Raw genomic sequence first — 17,694 nt, forward strand, 5'->3', positions numbered from 1 at the left:
GGAGGCTCCGACCACTCAGTAGATTCGGCGGGAACGAGCGGCTCGGCGACGCTCGGACGTGCTTCGCCCGCCCCGTCGTTCTCGCGGACGTCATCGACCATCTCGACTCCACCCACCTCTCCATGTTCGTCATCTCCTTCCCTGCCTCCACGCGTGAAGGCGCCCTTCCCTGACGCCTGTCACGCTATTTTTACGAGCGACCGCAAAGGCTACTCACCCGAGATCTTCAGCCGGCTCACGGGCGACGTGTGGCTCGGCGGCCTGAACAGCGCGACGATACCCCTTCCTGCGCTCCCGACACTGGCGAAGCCTGACCCGGACGCCATCCAGACGTTGCTCGCGACTGCCGAGGCGCTCCTTGGGCCCCTCGCGCCCTCTGACGGACACCGTGCCGCCGCGAAAGAGGGGGAGCACCCGCTCGCACAAGAGCACCATCCGCCGACGCTCAGGCTCCTCAGCACCGGACTGTGCTTCCGCCCCGTCGCGCCGACGGGACGGCCTGTCATCGCGCGGATGCACGAGGCGGACCTCGGTGACGGCGTCAAGGCGCCCGGGGGCGTGTTCGTCGCGACCGGCCACGGGCCGTGGGGCATCAGCCTGAGCCTCGGCACGGGCCGCGTCGTCGGCGAGATGGTGCTCGGCCGCGCGACAAGCGTGGACGTGAAGGTGCTCGGAAAGTGGGAGGCGGGCTCATCGTAAACGGTGGGTGTTGCACCGATAAGGCTTTTTTTTTTTTGGAGATCTGTTGCATCGTGCTCTTTTTTTGCGTCATTTAAAACGACAAAGCCTTCGTGTTGCATTCATGGATCACTCATCGATTCCGGGGTACTGTATCTCTCAAGGTTTTCTTTGTTCTTGTCACTGCCAACTGAGCATTTGCATCCGTAACAACCATCTTGCTAGTATCAACCTTGCTACACCTACATTGTATCGTCTGCTCTGATTTGCCTGTAGCTTTTCAGCGTACATAGTGTACATAGTGTTAGTATTCTCTGCTTTACGAAGTACGAGGGCGAATCTCATTGTGCATAGTATGGAGCCTTCGTACGGACGTCAATCAAACGCGATTTTTCATCCAAATAGGTTCTGTAGTAGACTCGTTAGTCTTTGAGACCAACCCTTGCCCTCTGATACACACCTGTTTCACCCATTCCAGACTGACGACCTTCACACCTACGGCCTCGAACTGCTGCTTCGTGTCTGCCCACCCACTCTCTCCGTTCACACATCTCGTGCCCTCCTCGACGACGTACGTCTCCCACCCGAGATCCTTCGCGTCCAGGGCCGTATGTAACACACAGTAGTCGCCCGCCAGGCCCACGACGACGACGCCGTTGATGCCGGCCGCCTCCAGCGCTGGCCCCAGATTGCTCACCGCGCTCGGCAACGGCGGGTCGCGCAGCGGGGAGCGAAAGGCGGAGTACATTTCGACGCGGGGGTCCGTGCCCTTGCACACGACGGCGTCGAACACGCGCGCCGCGGCGCCGTCACCGTCTTCTTCGCCGCCAAGCAGCTCGGGCACGAGCGCGTTGCCCGGCGTGCCGCGCACGCAGTGCACGGGCCACAGCCGCGTCGCGTACGTCTCGGCGGCGTTGAGCGGGTTCGCGACCGTCGTGTGGTCGACGAACGGCCGCGCGCCGCGCGCGGCGTGGTTCGCCGCGAAGCTGACGTGGTCCGCCGGGTGGTCGTCTTTCGTCGCCACCTTGAGGGCGAAGGGCAGCGCGAGGAGCGCCTGGATCGCCGGGATGACGCTGCGCCCGTCGGGCACGGCGAGCGCGCCGTTCTGTGCGCGGTTCAGTTCGGTCAGCGGGGGTTGCAGAGAGAGAGCGGGACGCGTGCGGGTGGGCAGAAGTCTTCCTGCATGTCTACGACGATGAGCGCGAGCTTCCGCGCCATCGCTGGTCGGAGTAAAGGGGGTGAGCTGAGGTGGATGGCAGCACGGCCGCGGGGAGATGAGAGGAGATGGGGCCAGAGATAGCAAAGCGAGGCGCGCTCCGCGAACCTGAACACTTTTGTGGCGTTAGACGCTTTGAATAGCAAACTCTTTGTACATATGCTACCGCACTGTCCGATCTGATTATAGCGGCAGTATCATGCCAGACGGGGAATCTAATTGGAAAGAATAATCTCTAGATAATTACCCGTAGTGTAAGATACAGGACTTAGGTTCAAAGATCTACGGGTACACTGTCATGGCAGAATAGATAAGAATGAAAGGGCTGCAGTCCGATGCCCAGGCCCTTTCAGCAGCGAACTACCGCACACCGGCGGTCTCAGCCCACTCTTTGCTTCCCATCTGCACAAGACGAGAGCAACAGCGCGCGAAGGCAAAGACCTCCTCTTCGCCAGAAAACATGGAGGTGGCGCTAACAACATCGCTCGAGAGACCCTGCAGAGATTATATCAGGAAATGGATAGCAATCGAAAGACGCAGAAGACGTACAAGATCATCCATGACACTGCGCATGTGCGCGGAAATTTCCTGTGCTTTCTTCGAGGGATCGTCGGCGAAGACCTTGAAGATGGGCACTTCCGAGGTAACGAGCAACTTGACCTAAGGAAGTTGTGCTGTCAACCTCGGCCCGAAAATATCAATACAGGCATACTGACCTTGTTATCGTAGCAGGCATCAATGAAGGTGATGAATCTCCTAGCAAGGTCCTTCTTGTCCAGACCCATCTTCGGGATGTCCAGCACGAATATCGTTCCGAAGTTCTTCGTGATCTCGAGATAATCCGCCGCACTCATAGGTTTGCCGCACAGATCGTCGAACCGGAACCTTGCGACTGTGCTCGTGCTCTCGGGCACGACGATAGTGCGTCCCCACGTGGTCAGCTTGCGATTGCCGGCAGGCGGGTCGTCCGGGTCGCTGCGGATGTATGCGTGCCAGATCTTCTCGATCTCCGCCTTGTTTTCGGGCGTCAGGGGATCGTAGTAAACGTGCGAGAGGGTGCGGGGTATGCGACGGTAGTCTGCAAAACGCACCATGAGAACAAGACGAGGACGACGGCGCGCAAGCCTCACCTGTGCCTGAGTCGAGGTCGGTGACCTCGAACCGCTCTTTAAGAAGCTCGATGCACGGCATAAAGCTGGTGCGTTGAATGCCGTTCTTATAGAGTTCGTCCGGGTGCCGGCTTATTGAGGTGGAAGTAAGTACCGCAGGGGGGACCAAAAAGGGGACCAACCGTACTTCGACGTAATAACGCACACGACACCGTAATTCAGCAGCTTCTCGAAGAGTTGCCTGAGGATCATAGCATCGGCAATGTCCGTTACCTGCATGGCAACACGACATAAGCACAGAAAGAGGCACAGCAACAACGCTGGGACATACCTGGAATTCATCGAAGCACAACACGTAGGCGTCAGCGGCCAAATCCCGCGCGACAGGCTCGATCGGGTCGCCTCCTTGGTACCCCATGGCTTTCTTTGCAGCATGTATCCGCTTGTGTACATCGATCATAAATGAGTGGAAGTGAACACGACGTTTGCACTTGATATGTGCAGGTAACGTGTTGTAGAAAAGATCCATGAGCATGGTCTTCCCCGTTCCGACGTCTCCGTACAGATACAGGCCTTTCGGAACTTGTTCGAGGGGCACTGATACTGTATGGGTTGTTCCGCGAGAGAATAGGCGGGACAACTAGGAGGTCGCAGATCGTAAAACTTCATGGAGGCGGATGAATGTAATGTTGACATACTATCGAGTGAGATGACGATGAAGTGTCGATCTGTGGGGGCTCGTACGTTGCCAAATCATCGTGCAGGCGCTGTAATTTCTGAATAATGCGCGTTTGGTGCTCGTCTGCGCGGAGTGCACTCGAATCGACGAGCTTCTTGTACTGCTGAAGAGGTGTTGGCGCAGTATCTGCAAGACCAAGCCGAGGTGGATATGCGTGCAGTGAGTGAGCAGCGTACGAGCGCACCTTGCGATGGCGGCTCTGGCTGCCTCTGAGCTGCCTTGCCGAACAACATAGCATCCTGCCTCTCATTTTGCGTCTGTTCAGCTGAAAGCGTCGAGTTCCATCGACGCCTTCCGCTCGAGATACCTGATGACGTTCTAGATATGAAGCGGACGGCAGCTCGCTGGTGAGTATAGCAGGTGAAGGCACGGCGCTGCACGAGTGTGCGAGGCAGTAACAAGAGGCCAGAAGCGGGTATTCGCATGGTTGTCAAGAGAAGGGTATAGCGGAGGGCCCGCGGGGTATTGAGCTGGTATAGAGCGAATGCTGGAAACTGGAGAGAAGCCCAGCGCGGCCGAGCGCCGGCGGGTTACGGCTATTTCACGTGGTCGATTGATCTCGGAGGGTCGTGTCGGGAATGTCAGGCACGGCCTCGCACCCGAATCCAAACGTGGCAGGTGCAGTCGTCGGCCACCGCTGCCCGAAGCGCCACTTTCTCGCACAGGACAAGACGAATTCACAGGGTGCAGAAATATTCTCGAACTCTTGGTATAAAGGATAGAAGCTCGAACGCCTCGCTTTGAGACCGCAGTAGTACTTAGGAGCTAGCTCTTTAAAGAGAGGAGTACTTGCGGTATTAGACTTCCAATCTAGCGCACCGCGGTAGTAGGAGGAAAACCTCGAGCCGGGCGGAAGTAGATGACACATGGGTAGTATCCCATGAGTATGTACGTGGGGCTTGAGGTTTGCCTTCCACGGGTCAACGAGTCCTGCGCAAACGGATCTTAAACCAAGGATAAATGTATGCATATGAGAAATACATCCCTCTACAAAGTCTCTTAGCGCGTTTTACTTAGTACAACGAGCATCTAGATTCGGGAGTGTTTAAGCACAGCAGCAAGGAATGCCTTGAACGGATGTCTCTGGTATTGGGCCTTTGCCTCCGTGGTCTGCTGAAGCTGTATAAAGCAATCGTGTGGTGGGGGAAAGGATCGATATTTGCTGTGGCGGTATGCGAAATTCCGGTATAGCAGGACAATGACCGGGGTCAGGAGCGGAGTATGCTGCACGGACTGTACTGTCTAGACATCTCTGATAGTAGGCGCTACTGACAATGAATGGCACGGACTCAGGTGGTCAGCCTCGAGGCGGTTGCATGGCGGCAAAGGCTCGTGTGTTGCAGTTTGAGTATTTGCCTCCGAGGCTCTCAGTGGGCTTTCTCACGGTTTCGGAGGTATACATGCTATGGTTTCTAGACCCTGTGAGCCGCCGGCACAAGTTCCAGCGTCGTCGGAGGCGAGACTTGCATATCCCTCTCGCTGTGCGGGCCGTTGTACATGAACTCCGCGCGACGGCCACATATGAACCGGCAGCGAGCAAGCCTTCAGTCGCATGGAAGCCATGTCCGTCAACTATGCCCTCCATCACCCCTCGACGCCGAGCCAAACGTCTCTAACGCCCTCTGGGACCTCGCACACGCACACTTCATCCTCTACTTCCAATCCGCACCGTGGCCACCAGGCACTGGACACCAGCAAGCTCAGCCGTGGTCGCAGTTTGAGTTTGATTGGGGCAACCCGTGTAAAGCTGGCTAAAGACGTGAGTGCCCGCTCCTCTACACGCCCTGTTATAGCCCAGAGGCCCGTGCCTAACACGTGCTGCTTGCCTCTTTTCTCGCCAGCTCCGCTACCTCGTCCGAGCCAACAGTCCCGACAGCTCATTCGAGCATCGTTACCCCCGACTAAGGCCAGTTCGTCGTGCCAAGGTGTGTACAGACCTCTCCAGCCTGGATGATGCAAGCCGTGACCATATACAGACTGGGCCGTCTGACGCTGAGGAACCATCTCTGCCGCCTAATGTTCCTTACCTACCTTCTCAAGCTTCAAAGTCAGGCTTAGGCGAATCTATGGAGGATCTACATGAAGAGCGTAAGGGGAGGAGAGGTCTGGGGGCAAGGGTGAGTGTGGCTCGATGACCTGACTTCATAGCCACGCGCGTAGCATACGCGTGATTGACGCGTTCCTCCGTGTTTCTCCTGCAGATAGTCGGCTTTCTGAACAGATCTCGCTCGAGGTCTCGCTCCAAGAAACGACGATCAAAGTCCTTGGAGAACATTGGTTCCGCCAATGTTGCAGAGATGCCGAAGCCGAGCATTGGCGGGTCGCTCGGGCGTCGAAATCCGTATGCCGCGCAGGGTGAAACAGCCAATGCCTCAGCGTCATCCTCGTCCGCAGCCCCAGCTTCAAGACCACCCACTCGGTCCCCCTCACGACCACTATCGGGAGCCACAACCGCAACCGATACCACCGCGAAACCATCCAAGAAGCTCGCCCGCTCGCCCACAAAATCACGAGACATGTCCTCCCATCATGTCCATCTCCAGGCCGACGTCCTGGCCGCGAACCCCGCAGATCCATCGCGCAAAGGCAAGAAGACGAACTTCTTCAGCGTAGCCATCAGCCATCCACGGAAACAAGAGCCCACAGATGATCGCCATGGTCGGCAGAATAGCACATCACAAACCCCAGATAACGGTCGGGTCAAGCGATGGTCATCTGGCCGTTTCAAGTCTGGCTCGGGGTCGAGCGTCGGTACCCAGTCCACCCACGCGAGCAACGAGCACAGTGGTCCACCGCAAGATACCCCTCCGCCCGTTCCCCCGAAGCCTGGCAGCAGCAGTCAGCCGAGCCGACCGTTACGTGTCGAACCACCAGAGCGATCGGGGACGTACACTTCCCTCAACTCGCCGCCGCCACCTTACCGTTTCGACGACTTTGAGAACGCGCCTCCGGAGATAGATCTTGGCGGGCGGTGTTCCCCGTTGTGCGGCCTACCATCTCCGCGGCTGACACCGCCTATATCCGCGTCGGAGAAGGGCAAGGAGAGGGAGCGGGTGATGGCTCCGTTGGGCAGAAGAAGGGAGGGAGCGGAGAAGCAGGAGAGACGAAACCGTATTGACGTGGAGATCACACATCCAAGGCGAGTGGGCTCGCCGCAGCCGAGAGAGAGAGAGTCGAGGATGGGCAGGGCCACACCCGTGCCGGTGGACAAGGTGGCGAGCAATACGGGAAGTGGCAACAGCAAGAAGAGTGCGGCAACGAAGGAGTCGTCCGCGTCGATCCCAGCGTGGGCCAAGCGAGCGAAGCACGGCAGCTTTGACTTTGAGCGGCCCTCATCGGTCACGGGAGGCGCGCTGAATGTGCGGACGGCGCTCCGGGGCATGGGCGTGACCTTCGATGGCCCGCCAGCGCACTTGGAGAGGAGCAAGAGCACGAAGGAGAGTGCGCCGCGGACGCACACAGTAACCACCAAACCCCAATCGTCATCCCTCCCCAGTTCAGCCGGCCGCAAAGTAACTCGGCCAAGCGTAGACATCAGCGCTCTTCCTATAGCTCGCCACCCGACAGAGAGCTCACAAGGCGGTTCAACAAGTTCTGCCGGGCGATCGTATTTCAACTACGGCGACAGCAATCCAGTCTCGCCAATATCATCAAATTCAGGACACTCGTCAAGCTGGGGTCGGAAAGCGGGCGCACGAGGCAACATAGGTCCCTTCAAGTTCGAACCCGCCGTCCCCCCGATACCTGGCTCGCCCGCCTCGGATGAACGTCCCAGCCAGAACGAACGAGAGCCCAGCGATCGTGCGCCTCCGCCACCAACCAAGCACCGCGCAGAGCGTACATCATCAAAAGGAAGGTCCCTCGATCTTGGGCTGCATCTGAACTGGGCGCCACAGCGAGTACGCGAGGAAGCGCTGCTGCCTGGGGCCAAGTCTGCGACGCCGGGTCGAGCAGCACCTCGCTGGGGCGGCATGGCGGATGACCATGGACGCTTGGATGCCACTTCCTCGCGGACTGCTACTGAGATCTCGCGAGCTTTCAAGGACGCACTTGGAGACAGAGCGTATTCGACGTTCAAAATATGTGAGCTGGGCTCCTTTGCCTTCCGACTCTTCTTTGCTGACACGCACGTTCAGATGTTCACAGGTTCGACGCCCATGCCATACCCTTAGAGGGACCTTATGGCCTGGTGGCCGCGGCGTCAAGACTTCTCGACACTGCTGCCACCCTTGACGAACGCGGCAAGCGGGCTCTCCTGGACAAGTTTGTCCGTTTTGTCCAGGAGACCCAGTAGCCTCCATGGTCTATGTCCTATGCCCATGGCCATGCATGACTGTCAAGTGTGACTCTTATGCCCTACCACACGATCTCCGGCCTGGTATGCTCTACACGATCTCTGATTTACCCCCATACCCTTGCATGATGTTCGGCGACCGCGTCTTACTTTCTTTGCTCCCTCCTTTGCATATCTTGTTCTATCGTATTGTTTTATTATTCCCTCTACTATACATCGCTAGACCTTGTACGCACAGACAACTCAACGGAATTCCCATTGTACTGACTCCGCCTCATCTCCTTTCACCCATTTGTTCATCTTAGTACGCATGCTCTTGTTCACGCTTTCGCACATAATCATGTACGTTTTCTAATCAGCTGAAGCCCGCTGCACAACGTGTTCATCACTCGCTTGCCTGCCGCGGCAACCTCCTGGCCTCCTGCTGCGCGGCCGCCAGCAACCAAAACCTCGACGCTTCTACACAGCCACCTGCCACCTGTGGCAACTCCAGGGCCGAGCGTAGAACTAGGGTCACGATAGGGGCCTTTCTGATGTGATCAGGCGCCGCAAAGAGTGAAAGCGCCTGCCGGATATCCCCTCTGGCCACTGGCTCCAATCTCGCCCTACTACCAGCTCCTGGTCATGACTGACAGCAGCATCGTAACTCAAGGAATATGCGACAGGATCTTCTACCATCCCTCGGATGAAGATGACACGGCTTGGCCTAGTGCAGCACGCACACTGCGTGATGCGCTGCTTCAGGCTCCGGCATTGGCAATATTAGGTGGAGACGTATGTATAGATCTCTTTTCAGCGTATTGACTGTGTTGATACTGGACCGCAGAGGCCATACCCCGAGGTGGACGAGTATTTGCGCTACCTGCTAGCGGAGCTGCCTTTTGACTCCGCGTCCAGTCGTCTGAACCCAGAAAACAGAGACGATGTGGCGCACGCCTTCGGTGCAGCGCTCCGAGCATGCCATCTGATTCGCCACCAGTGCTCTCTAGGCTCGGATGGCTCGCTTTCTCCGGACCTTACAACATGTGTCGCCTACTCTATCATGGCGGCTTGCACCTACGTGGACCGCGAGGTCCTCTTATGGTGCGCCCTTGTGCCCGAAGCCTATGTGGGCGCTGAAACCAGAATTCACATTCAGGAGCGACACGCGGCTCGCTGTGCCCCGCATTCCGGGGGCGCACCCTGCCATGCATTATGTCCGTTCCGCACTGCAAGTACCACTGGCTGCCTCGATTTGCGTGGGCGACGAAGACACATTCGAGATAGGACACCGACGCGATACAGACCCAGAAACAACATTGCTTCAAGTTGAGAACTCGGTCTGCCCAACGTGCTCACCGGCATTAGATGACGACGACGCAGCTCCTCCTTCGTCGGCCCACGTATTCCATCGCTGGCGGTCATGGGCCAGAGGAAAAGCTTGTTGCTTACCATTTTTGTGCATGGCCACGATACCAGATCTTTGGGTCGCCATGTCCTCTGTGATTCACCAACGCCACATCTGGGGCCTACCACATCCCGTGGTTGGTATCAGATATAGCCCTTCCTCACCCGTGGTTTCCTTCCTCCTTGGCTGGTATCAGGACAACCCCAAAGATGCGGCATCTGTGAGTTATCTCTATTGGATGTTGGAACTTGTCTGATTTCAGTCGTGCTATCTGTCAGCCGGACATTCATATATGCGATCTTAGACAGCAATTGTCATTTGATCTCTCTGAACCGAGAGATGCCATTTTGATGTTTGGGACACTTGTTGGGTTGAAGAGCTTCGTGCGTGATCTCCGGCAGCATGCCGCCTCAGATATCTCAGTCCTAGAGGGTCACGTACCACTCCGGGCACAGTGGAGAGCAGATACCTTCGGCTTCCTGCATCCTTCCTGTGATGTAGCTCGCAGGATTGTGTGCTGGCTTGACGACGCAACCATACCCACCAGGTCGTCCCCCCACGCTGAGCCCACCGAAATGTCAGAGACGACGAAAAAGGAGAAAAAACTTGGTCATCAGCCTCTGTATGTTTTGGCTCAATTTGTTGCAGCATAACGGCATAGGGTACTAACTCATATCTAGCGGCCCGCCCTCGGATGGGAACATAGAGATGGAGATTGAACAAGGAAGTGCCCGGCAATCATTGTGAGTTACCACCTATAGCTGGTGGTATCTGGTCCAATGCTGCACTTTAGAATGTCACGGTCGAGTCGAAACCAGCAGTGGGCATCGCACGACGGTTCTGACTTCCTCCATCACAAGACCTGTCTATCAGTGTCTGCGTAAGCACGTTCCTTTCATTATACATTTTAAGTTCTTCGACTTGCCAGGTGCTCAAGGGTATTTTCGAAGCACAAAGACAACTGTCTTACGCTGCAATGGTTATTTGACCGATTTGCAATCACTGGATCGACCACCTCGAATTCGGATCACTGGGAGACTTTGTCTAACTACAATCAGATATACTGGCCGAAAGACTGGCTGTTCTATGTAGGTTCAGTTCACCCGGTAGTGGCATGCAGGACTCACCTATGAGTAGGATGAGGAACGGGCACAATGGACTCTATCCAAAGACAGTGGCATCAACCTTAGCCTGCCTCATGTCAAAGACATAGATAGCATATTCAATGCTATTGCCACCGTCCGGGAACAGAATCCCGGCTTTGTTAAGGATATCGACAAGAACACCGAGCTATCGGACATGGTCCAGATTGAGTCGTCCCTCCGCCATGTGCTCCCGCAAATGTTGGAGTCATACGCGATGGTACGAGCCATCAAGTCGAAACAGCATCCCGAGAACTACACCAACGAAGCGACGTGGCGAGTGCTTGTTGATGCGCTGCTCATGCACATTTTTATCCATAAGGATCAGGAGTTCAAAGCCGACATATCCTTCTACTCCGGTACGGCTGAAGGCAGCAAGCGGTGGGTTCGCACCATTTATCCATGTCTTCGTTTCCTTAAATGATATTGAAACTCTTTAGGCTAGAGTGCACCTTAAGGCTTCCAGAAAGCTTGGCGCTGCCCTGGTACCTCTCTGGCACCGGTATGGAGGAATCCTCAATGCAAGCGTGGGGAGAACAACTCCGCAGCACGGCTGATATGCATAGGTCCTTAGGCGCTCTCGAGCAGCTGCTCGCGAGGCTGCGCTCAATGTACCCGGGCCAGGACTCAATAGCCGCTCAGGACAACGAGGAGGACTGTGCTCATACAATATTCTCCCGCGTCCGGAGATGGTGTCGGAACCTTGAAGACTATCAAATTCTCTACCGGACTGCCCTGATCAAGGAGAGCGCGGTCTGTGATTCGTTCGCATCTCTTCGTGTTCCTGTACCTTGGGTCTCGTCCGAACTTCTCCAGGAATTCGGGCTCATCGGGACAGGCCAGACGCACCCAGAACCAGTCTCTAAGGAAGATATACGCTCCCTCAAGGCAGTCCAAGGCACGCACTACTGCCCGAATATCCCATTCAGCCCCAACGAAAAAACCTTGATGAGACTTCCGCCAAGTCTGGGTCCTCTGGTAGCCACCTGCTTCAGCTCCCCGTGCTCATCGCCGAGTGGAAGAGGGAAAGGGGCGACACAGAGCAGGCGACGAACCAGCACTACATCAACCTTGTCGCGGGCGTAAGGTTCCTCCAGGCCTGTGGCATCACCGACTTCCCGATGTTCTGCCTGAGGTCCGACGGACCAATCCTCTACCTCGATTACGCATACGCGGCACGACCCCACGGCGAGGGCACAGACCCTGTCATCACTGTCTGCGACCGCAGTGCCTTCCGGTACGATCTGGAGAGCCCCATGGGCATCTGGCGGTTCGCCACGGCCATGGTCTCGATCAGCCGGTGCCACATGCCGCGGCTCCTGCGCAAGTGGGCAGAGGCACAGCAGACGTACGGATATGCGCCGACGGTCGACACCCCGCCGGACCACCCCAGTCGCCTGCATGGACATAGGCTCGTTTCGGAGTGCGACTCCGCCAGCGACAAGTTGCGCGAACTGCCCCGGTGGAGGACGAAGTCCGATCAGAGGTCCATAATCCAGCGTGAGGTTGAGAGCTTGAAGAAGAGGTACAGGGCAGGCGGGGGGACGTCCGAGGTGCTAGAGGTGCTAAATAACACAGAGAGATTATTAAACAAGGAGAAGAACGAGAAAGATATGAAGGTCGGCCGGCAGGAGGGTGTGGACGATGGAAAGCTGGACACTCGAGCGAAGAACACTCGTAAACGGCGATACCAGACTTTCGCGGAAGGGTAATGCTTTCTTGGACGATTCTTTCAGTGTTCTTGCAGCCGTGTAAGCGATAGCAGTCATCAACCTTAGCAGTGTTAGGACGTCATGCATCGGATAGAGCTTTCGCGACTCGACACAGTTATCATCAATCCGACGTTGAGTTCCGGTTGGCATTATGAAAGGTACATACTATTACTTTATTGTCCACACATCTACAACTACAGGATAAGCCAAGAGTGCCGGGACACTTCCAGGAGTCCTTTCATGTCGCAGGCCGCAGTGCGCGCAGCCTTGCAGCGAGCTTGTCATCCTCCTCGCCGACAGTCTCCTTCTGGATGAGATCGGGCACACTAGTGGCGTCCCGCGAGGCAAGATCGTGCTGCAGCTCAATGTTGGCCTCTTCTGCGGTCTGCTTCATGAGTGCGTCGACCTCGTCCTGTGGTGTAGATACGGCGGTGGTGTTGGACATGGTCTCCTCCATGTATGACGTCTGCACATCGAGGTCCGAGAACTGCTGCTCGAACTTCTCCATCACGATAGAGATCTGGATGCATGTCAGGGCCCTGTCTCCGATAGTAGCGGGAGGAGCGTCTCATCTTACCCTTTCGAGGTTCATGCTGTCCATCGCCTTGTCCATGCCTTTCACAACGGAGGCCATGTTGCCCGTCATCTGCCTCATTGTGACAGCGGTCTCCACTCGGCTGGCGACCGCATCGACTTTGCTGGAGAGTCGGAGGAGGTTCAAAGATTCGTTCTTCTTGCGGATCGCATTCGCAGCATAGATTCGGGCACCGTCGGTGTTGCCCTGTTGCAGTGCCTGTCCCAGGCGTTGATACGTGGGCAGTGTGAGACGATGGCGAATGTGCGCACCTTTTTCAGGCGATTCTTCTCTGTGCCCTCATCCTTCTGGGCTTTCTTGGCCTGACGGGCGAGACTCTTCGCGGTGAACTATTCGACTTTCAGATTACTGCGCAAGTCAGCTGCGATACGATGGCTCCGACCTTGAGCTGAAAGAGGGTCTCTAGGCAATATCAGTCGCTGGACATAAAAGCAGCCTTGTAGACCAACATACTCTCGAGATTGCTCATCGTATGAAGGACGTTTCGAGGGCGGAGATGGAGGACTCGGGCAAGCTGCGCGCGTCACTGCGTTGTGGCGCTAACCCCGGCGATCTGGATCTTGCCTCCACGTGGCAGACCCGGTGCCATTGACGCCTTGAGCCGTGAACCACGTCTTGCCCACATCCCACACGATTCCGCTGGTCGGGCCGTTTATGCCCTCGTAGTGTCTTTGCCAGCTCGGATTATAGCTCATGACTTTGTTACATTATCTTAGGTTTGTGCTATATACCTGTACTCTCTGCGAGTGGATCCTAACAGAGTCCTTCAACAGCTACGGCGGTGCCATCGCCGCCTTCGTATTTATCACCCTGTCCTTGGGTAAGCATCCTCAAGCCAACTCCGCTTATTCACGGCTTAAACATACTTAGCCAGTGGGCTGCTGTGGCTCTCGGAGTTGATTGAAGAGCACTCTCGCAGTGCCAAAGCCATCGGACAAAGAGGCATCTGCGTGAGCACCTTCGAACTCTTGTGGTGGTACTTCGAGTAACAGGGCACAACCGTTTCTCAGGCGATAATACTCATCCACGTCTCTCTCTGGTATTTCGACTCGCTGCCATTACACCTCACTCTTTTCTCCGTCTTCTGTCATGTGGTCTACCTCCAGAACTTCACTCCTAATTGGCCCGTGGTGTCGTTGACATCCCTCAGCTTCTTGGCATCTTGTGTTCTGGTAATTACCGACCATTTTCTGTGGTTCTTCTACTTTGCCAGAGTCACACAGAACGCAAGGCACAGGGCACGGACCACGTACCCTCGGCAAAATATGCCCGCACCTGGTTTCGCAGACATCGCGACCTTTTTTGGTGTCTGCGTCTGGCTTGCGCCTCTGTTCCTATTCCTCAGCCTCAGCGCGAACGATAACGCGTTGCCAACGAACCTAAGTACGTATCACTTCGGGCTTCGGATTGTACAAATGCTGACCGTCCGTTCAGCCGGTGCTGCCTCAGCTCCGGAGATTCCAGCACAAACGTCCCATCAGATCCCTCAGAAGCCCCAACGAACATCCCTCTTCAAATCGCTCTATGCTTCTCTGCCTTTGGAATCGCTGCCTCGACTCCGCCCCAAACCTCGCAGGGACTCTTCGCAAGGCATCATCGCACCTCCAAGCCCGAGGCCTACATCCTCGCCGCTGCCGTCTCCCACCATCCCCGGCATGAGGCGTAACGCCTCTTCCAACAACCTCCCGCCTTACAATACTCCGCCTCCGCCTCCGCCACGCCGAGTGTCCAGCGACAGCCCCAGCCGGCTGCCCGTCGACGGCATAGAACGCACCTGCTCGCCAGAGCAGTTCTCCACCTCCTTCTCACTCGGGCCGCCTCCGAAACGAGCATCAGGTGCTATCCTGGCGCCGTCCCTACAAAGAGCGGGCATGACGAGGACAGAGATGCGGCGCGTAGCCAGCTCCAGTAGTGCGTACGATCCGGATGGGTGAATGGACATTTCGTGCTGGACATCTCAGCCTTATTATCTGGGGTACGAAATAGGAGCCAGCCGGCATGGAGGCCGTGCTGCTTGCGAGGAAGCAGGGTGCAGTTACAGGCAACGGCCTGTATACTTGCAGGATCACATGCATAAACACCCAGTGTCGGCTATTCCGGAACTGCGTCTGGCGTGAGTAACATTTGTGGTGCAGATGGCAGGGGAGGCGGCTGGCTAGATTCGAGGGCGTAGGTCATGTTGTCGCCTGGTATCATGACACAGGGCGAAAGGAGCTGGATGGATTCAGTCCGTTCCATGAAACGCCGAGGCTCCTTAGAGCTTCTCGCCCCCGTCATTCGCCGCTCAGCACGAGATGAAGGCGGTGTGGTAGGACGTGTGTAGGGTTCGCTGTTGACCGGTTCCTCATACCCAGCTGCTTCTCCGCGGGTGGGAGAAGGGGTGGTTTCTAGCGTGAACATGTCAAATGGCGCGACCACTGTACTAGCAAGAGCGGAGAACTCGAAGTACTTTGCCCATGAAGCTGAAGCTTGAAGCTCTATTTTCTCAGGTTGTCGCTCCCAGCGTACCTTACATTCTCCTGGGCTTGCTGCGCGACGCCTTAGGAAAAGCTTGGGTCATGAATGAAGTTGTCTGAAAGCCAATGCTAAATGACGAATTACAAGCACCACTTTGCTCAGGCAGCCGACAAACTTCGACGAGATACGAGTACCTTCATATCAGAGGTAATACGAATCAACACCATTACTTGTGGGAACGTATACCATCACCGCCCTCGTTGCCCCCAGTATCCCTCCGAGTAGGCCGTCCGTTATCTACAAGTTGCTTCTTGATGTCTTTCGGGTGGCCAATATCCTGGAAGCGCTCTCCATACCTGGCGTAGTATGCGTCTAGAGTCCTTTTCGCTCTTTCCCACAGCTCCTCTCGGACTTGCGGATCTTTGGGGTTATACTGCTTAGGCAAATACCAACATGCCAAGCTCTCTTGGTCCGGGAAGTCGAAGATGCAAAACATGGAGCCATCAAACGGAAGAAAGACTGCGCTAACGTGAATTTCCACATCATTCTGCGGGACTGTGCCACTCACTAGGTGTCCAAAGATCAAGCATCTCCACCACATCGTACATCTTGTCGCACCCGTACGCGTACCGAGAAGGTTGGTATTCCCAAACTTGGACGTCCGCGCTCTGACAGACATGCGGAGTCGCCTGGTCGAAGTCGACGATACGCACTTCGTCATTTTTGGAGACGAGGACGTCAGTGACGTCGAATTCGCCATGCTTAACTCCAGCATTATGGATCTTGAACATAGCGCGCGCAATCTTCTCTCTGTGACCGGCTGATTGGTATGTCAACAACGGGGGATGTCCCACTACTGACCTGGTTTGGAGGGGCATATTCCACAAATCCTCAATGCTTTCCGAAGGGCAATACTGCAAGATGATACATGCGACTTGACACTCCATACCGCGGACCTTCTTGTACGAACCCTTGAAGAGTCCGTGGAACCGAGGTACGACGATGCCTTGCAAGTCATGCAACTTGTTTCTATAGATACTGGTCTCTTGCTCCAAGGGAGATATGTCGTCTTCCCTGTACTTGCAGACCACGTCAATCTTGTCAGAGTCCGATTCGGCAGAACTGATTGTCCCCCTGAGAACGAGGGATTGTACACAGTGAAGCACCTGCGAGGCCGAAAACTAGAGACGTTTGTCGGAGTGCGCCGTGTCCGAGGCTGCTTGGAGGTCGAGGAGGTCGGGTGGCAACTCGATGCCGACACTGACAAAGTTGAGGGAGAGGGAGGCCATTACAGATCGCGGCGTGAAAGTTGCTGTTGGTACTTAGTGGGAGCGGACAGGTACATACGCATGAGAGAGGGGCTAGGTCTCGCGAGGTTTCGAAAGGGGACAAGAGCGGACGTGAGCTGAAATACTGTACGGTGCTCAATATTCCCTGTCACCAAGAATTTGCGCGTCCAATGTATAGCATGATGCGCTGAAACCGTTTAGCATCGAGATAGCTGGGGAAACTAAGTTACATTATTTAAAGTCCGTGGGACGCAGCGGGCGGGATTTGCCGATAACACATGTACCGAGAGGCTTGCCAGGCCTTCTATGGAGGCAATGAAGCAGGCAACGGCATTGCTGACGCCGTATTCGGCAAGGTTAACCCGTCGGGCAAGCTCGCCCTCACGTTCCCGTATGTGCCGTGCCTTCGCACTCTGACAACTTCTTCTAAAGAGCAACTACAGGAAGCATATCGAGGATAATCCATCGTATCCCTCGTTCGGCGACAAACCTCAGGTCCATGGCAAGATCGTCTACAACGAAGTAAGAACCGTCGTGGGAAACTGAATATTCTGATTTTGATTATGTGACTCGTGCAGGGCATTTTTGTTGGATACCGAGGATACGAGGTTAAGAAGCTCGCACCGCTATTCCCTTTCGGCCATGGTCTTTCATACACTACTTTCGACTACTCCGCTCTTGAGGTTTCTGGTATCTCTGAGCACGGCAAATTCTCGGTCTCTTTCACAGTGAAGAACATGGGGAACGTCGAGGGCCGAGAAGTCACGCAAGTTTACATCGCAGACCCGCAGTCGTCGTTGCCTCGACCGGTTAAGGAGCTCAAGGGTTTCGCAAAGGTTCCGGTCAAGTCAGGGCACAGCGAGAAGGTCACTGTGCATCTTGACAAGTACGCTATCAGTTTCTATGATGAGCGGAAGGGAGCGTGGGTGGCGGAGGCTGGGAAGTTCAAGGTGCTTGTTGGAGCTTCGTCGGCGGACGTGAGGCTGTCGGGAGAGGTCGAGCTTGGGAAGAGCTTCTATTGGACTGGATTGTAATAATCATCTGCTAGCAAAAATGGCCTGCGTAATACATCTGTT

The 17,694-nt window shown here is 55.8% G+C and overlaps 1 protein-coding gene across 1 annotated transcript in view; it reads left to right on the forward strand.

The window, feature by feature from the left end:
• PHACADRAFT_249609 (glycoside hydrolase family 3 protein) overlaps positions 1–17,694 on the forward strand; it is a 45,729-nt gene extending 28,035 nt beyond the window's left edge. The window contains exons 16-18 of the mRNA XM_007391772.1: positions 16,918–17,009; positions 17,062–17,140; positions 17,197–17,694. Of these exons, the coding sequence (XP_007391834.1) occupies positions 16,918–17,009; positions 17,062–17,140; positions 17,197–17,652 (627 nt within the window). The 3' untranslated portion in view covers positions 17,653–17,694. The remainder of the gene's footprint in view (positions 1–16,917; positions 17,010–17,061; positions 17,141–17,196) is intronic.

This window comes from Phanerochaete carnosa, assembly GCF_000300595.1.
Source record: "Phanerochaete carnosa HHB-10118-sp unplaced genomic scaffold PHACAscaffold_2, whole genome shotgun sequence".
NCBI lineage: Eukaryota > Fungi > Basidiomycota > Agaricomycetes > Polyporales > Phanerochaetaceae > Phanerochaete > Phanerochaete carnosa.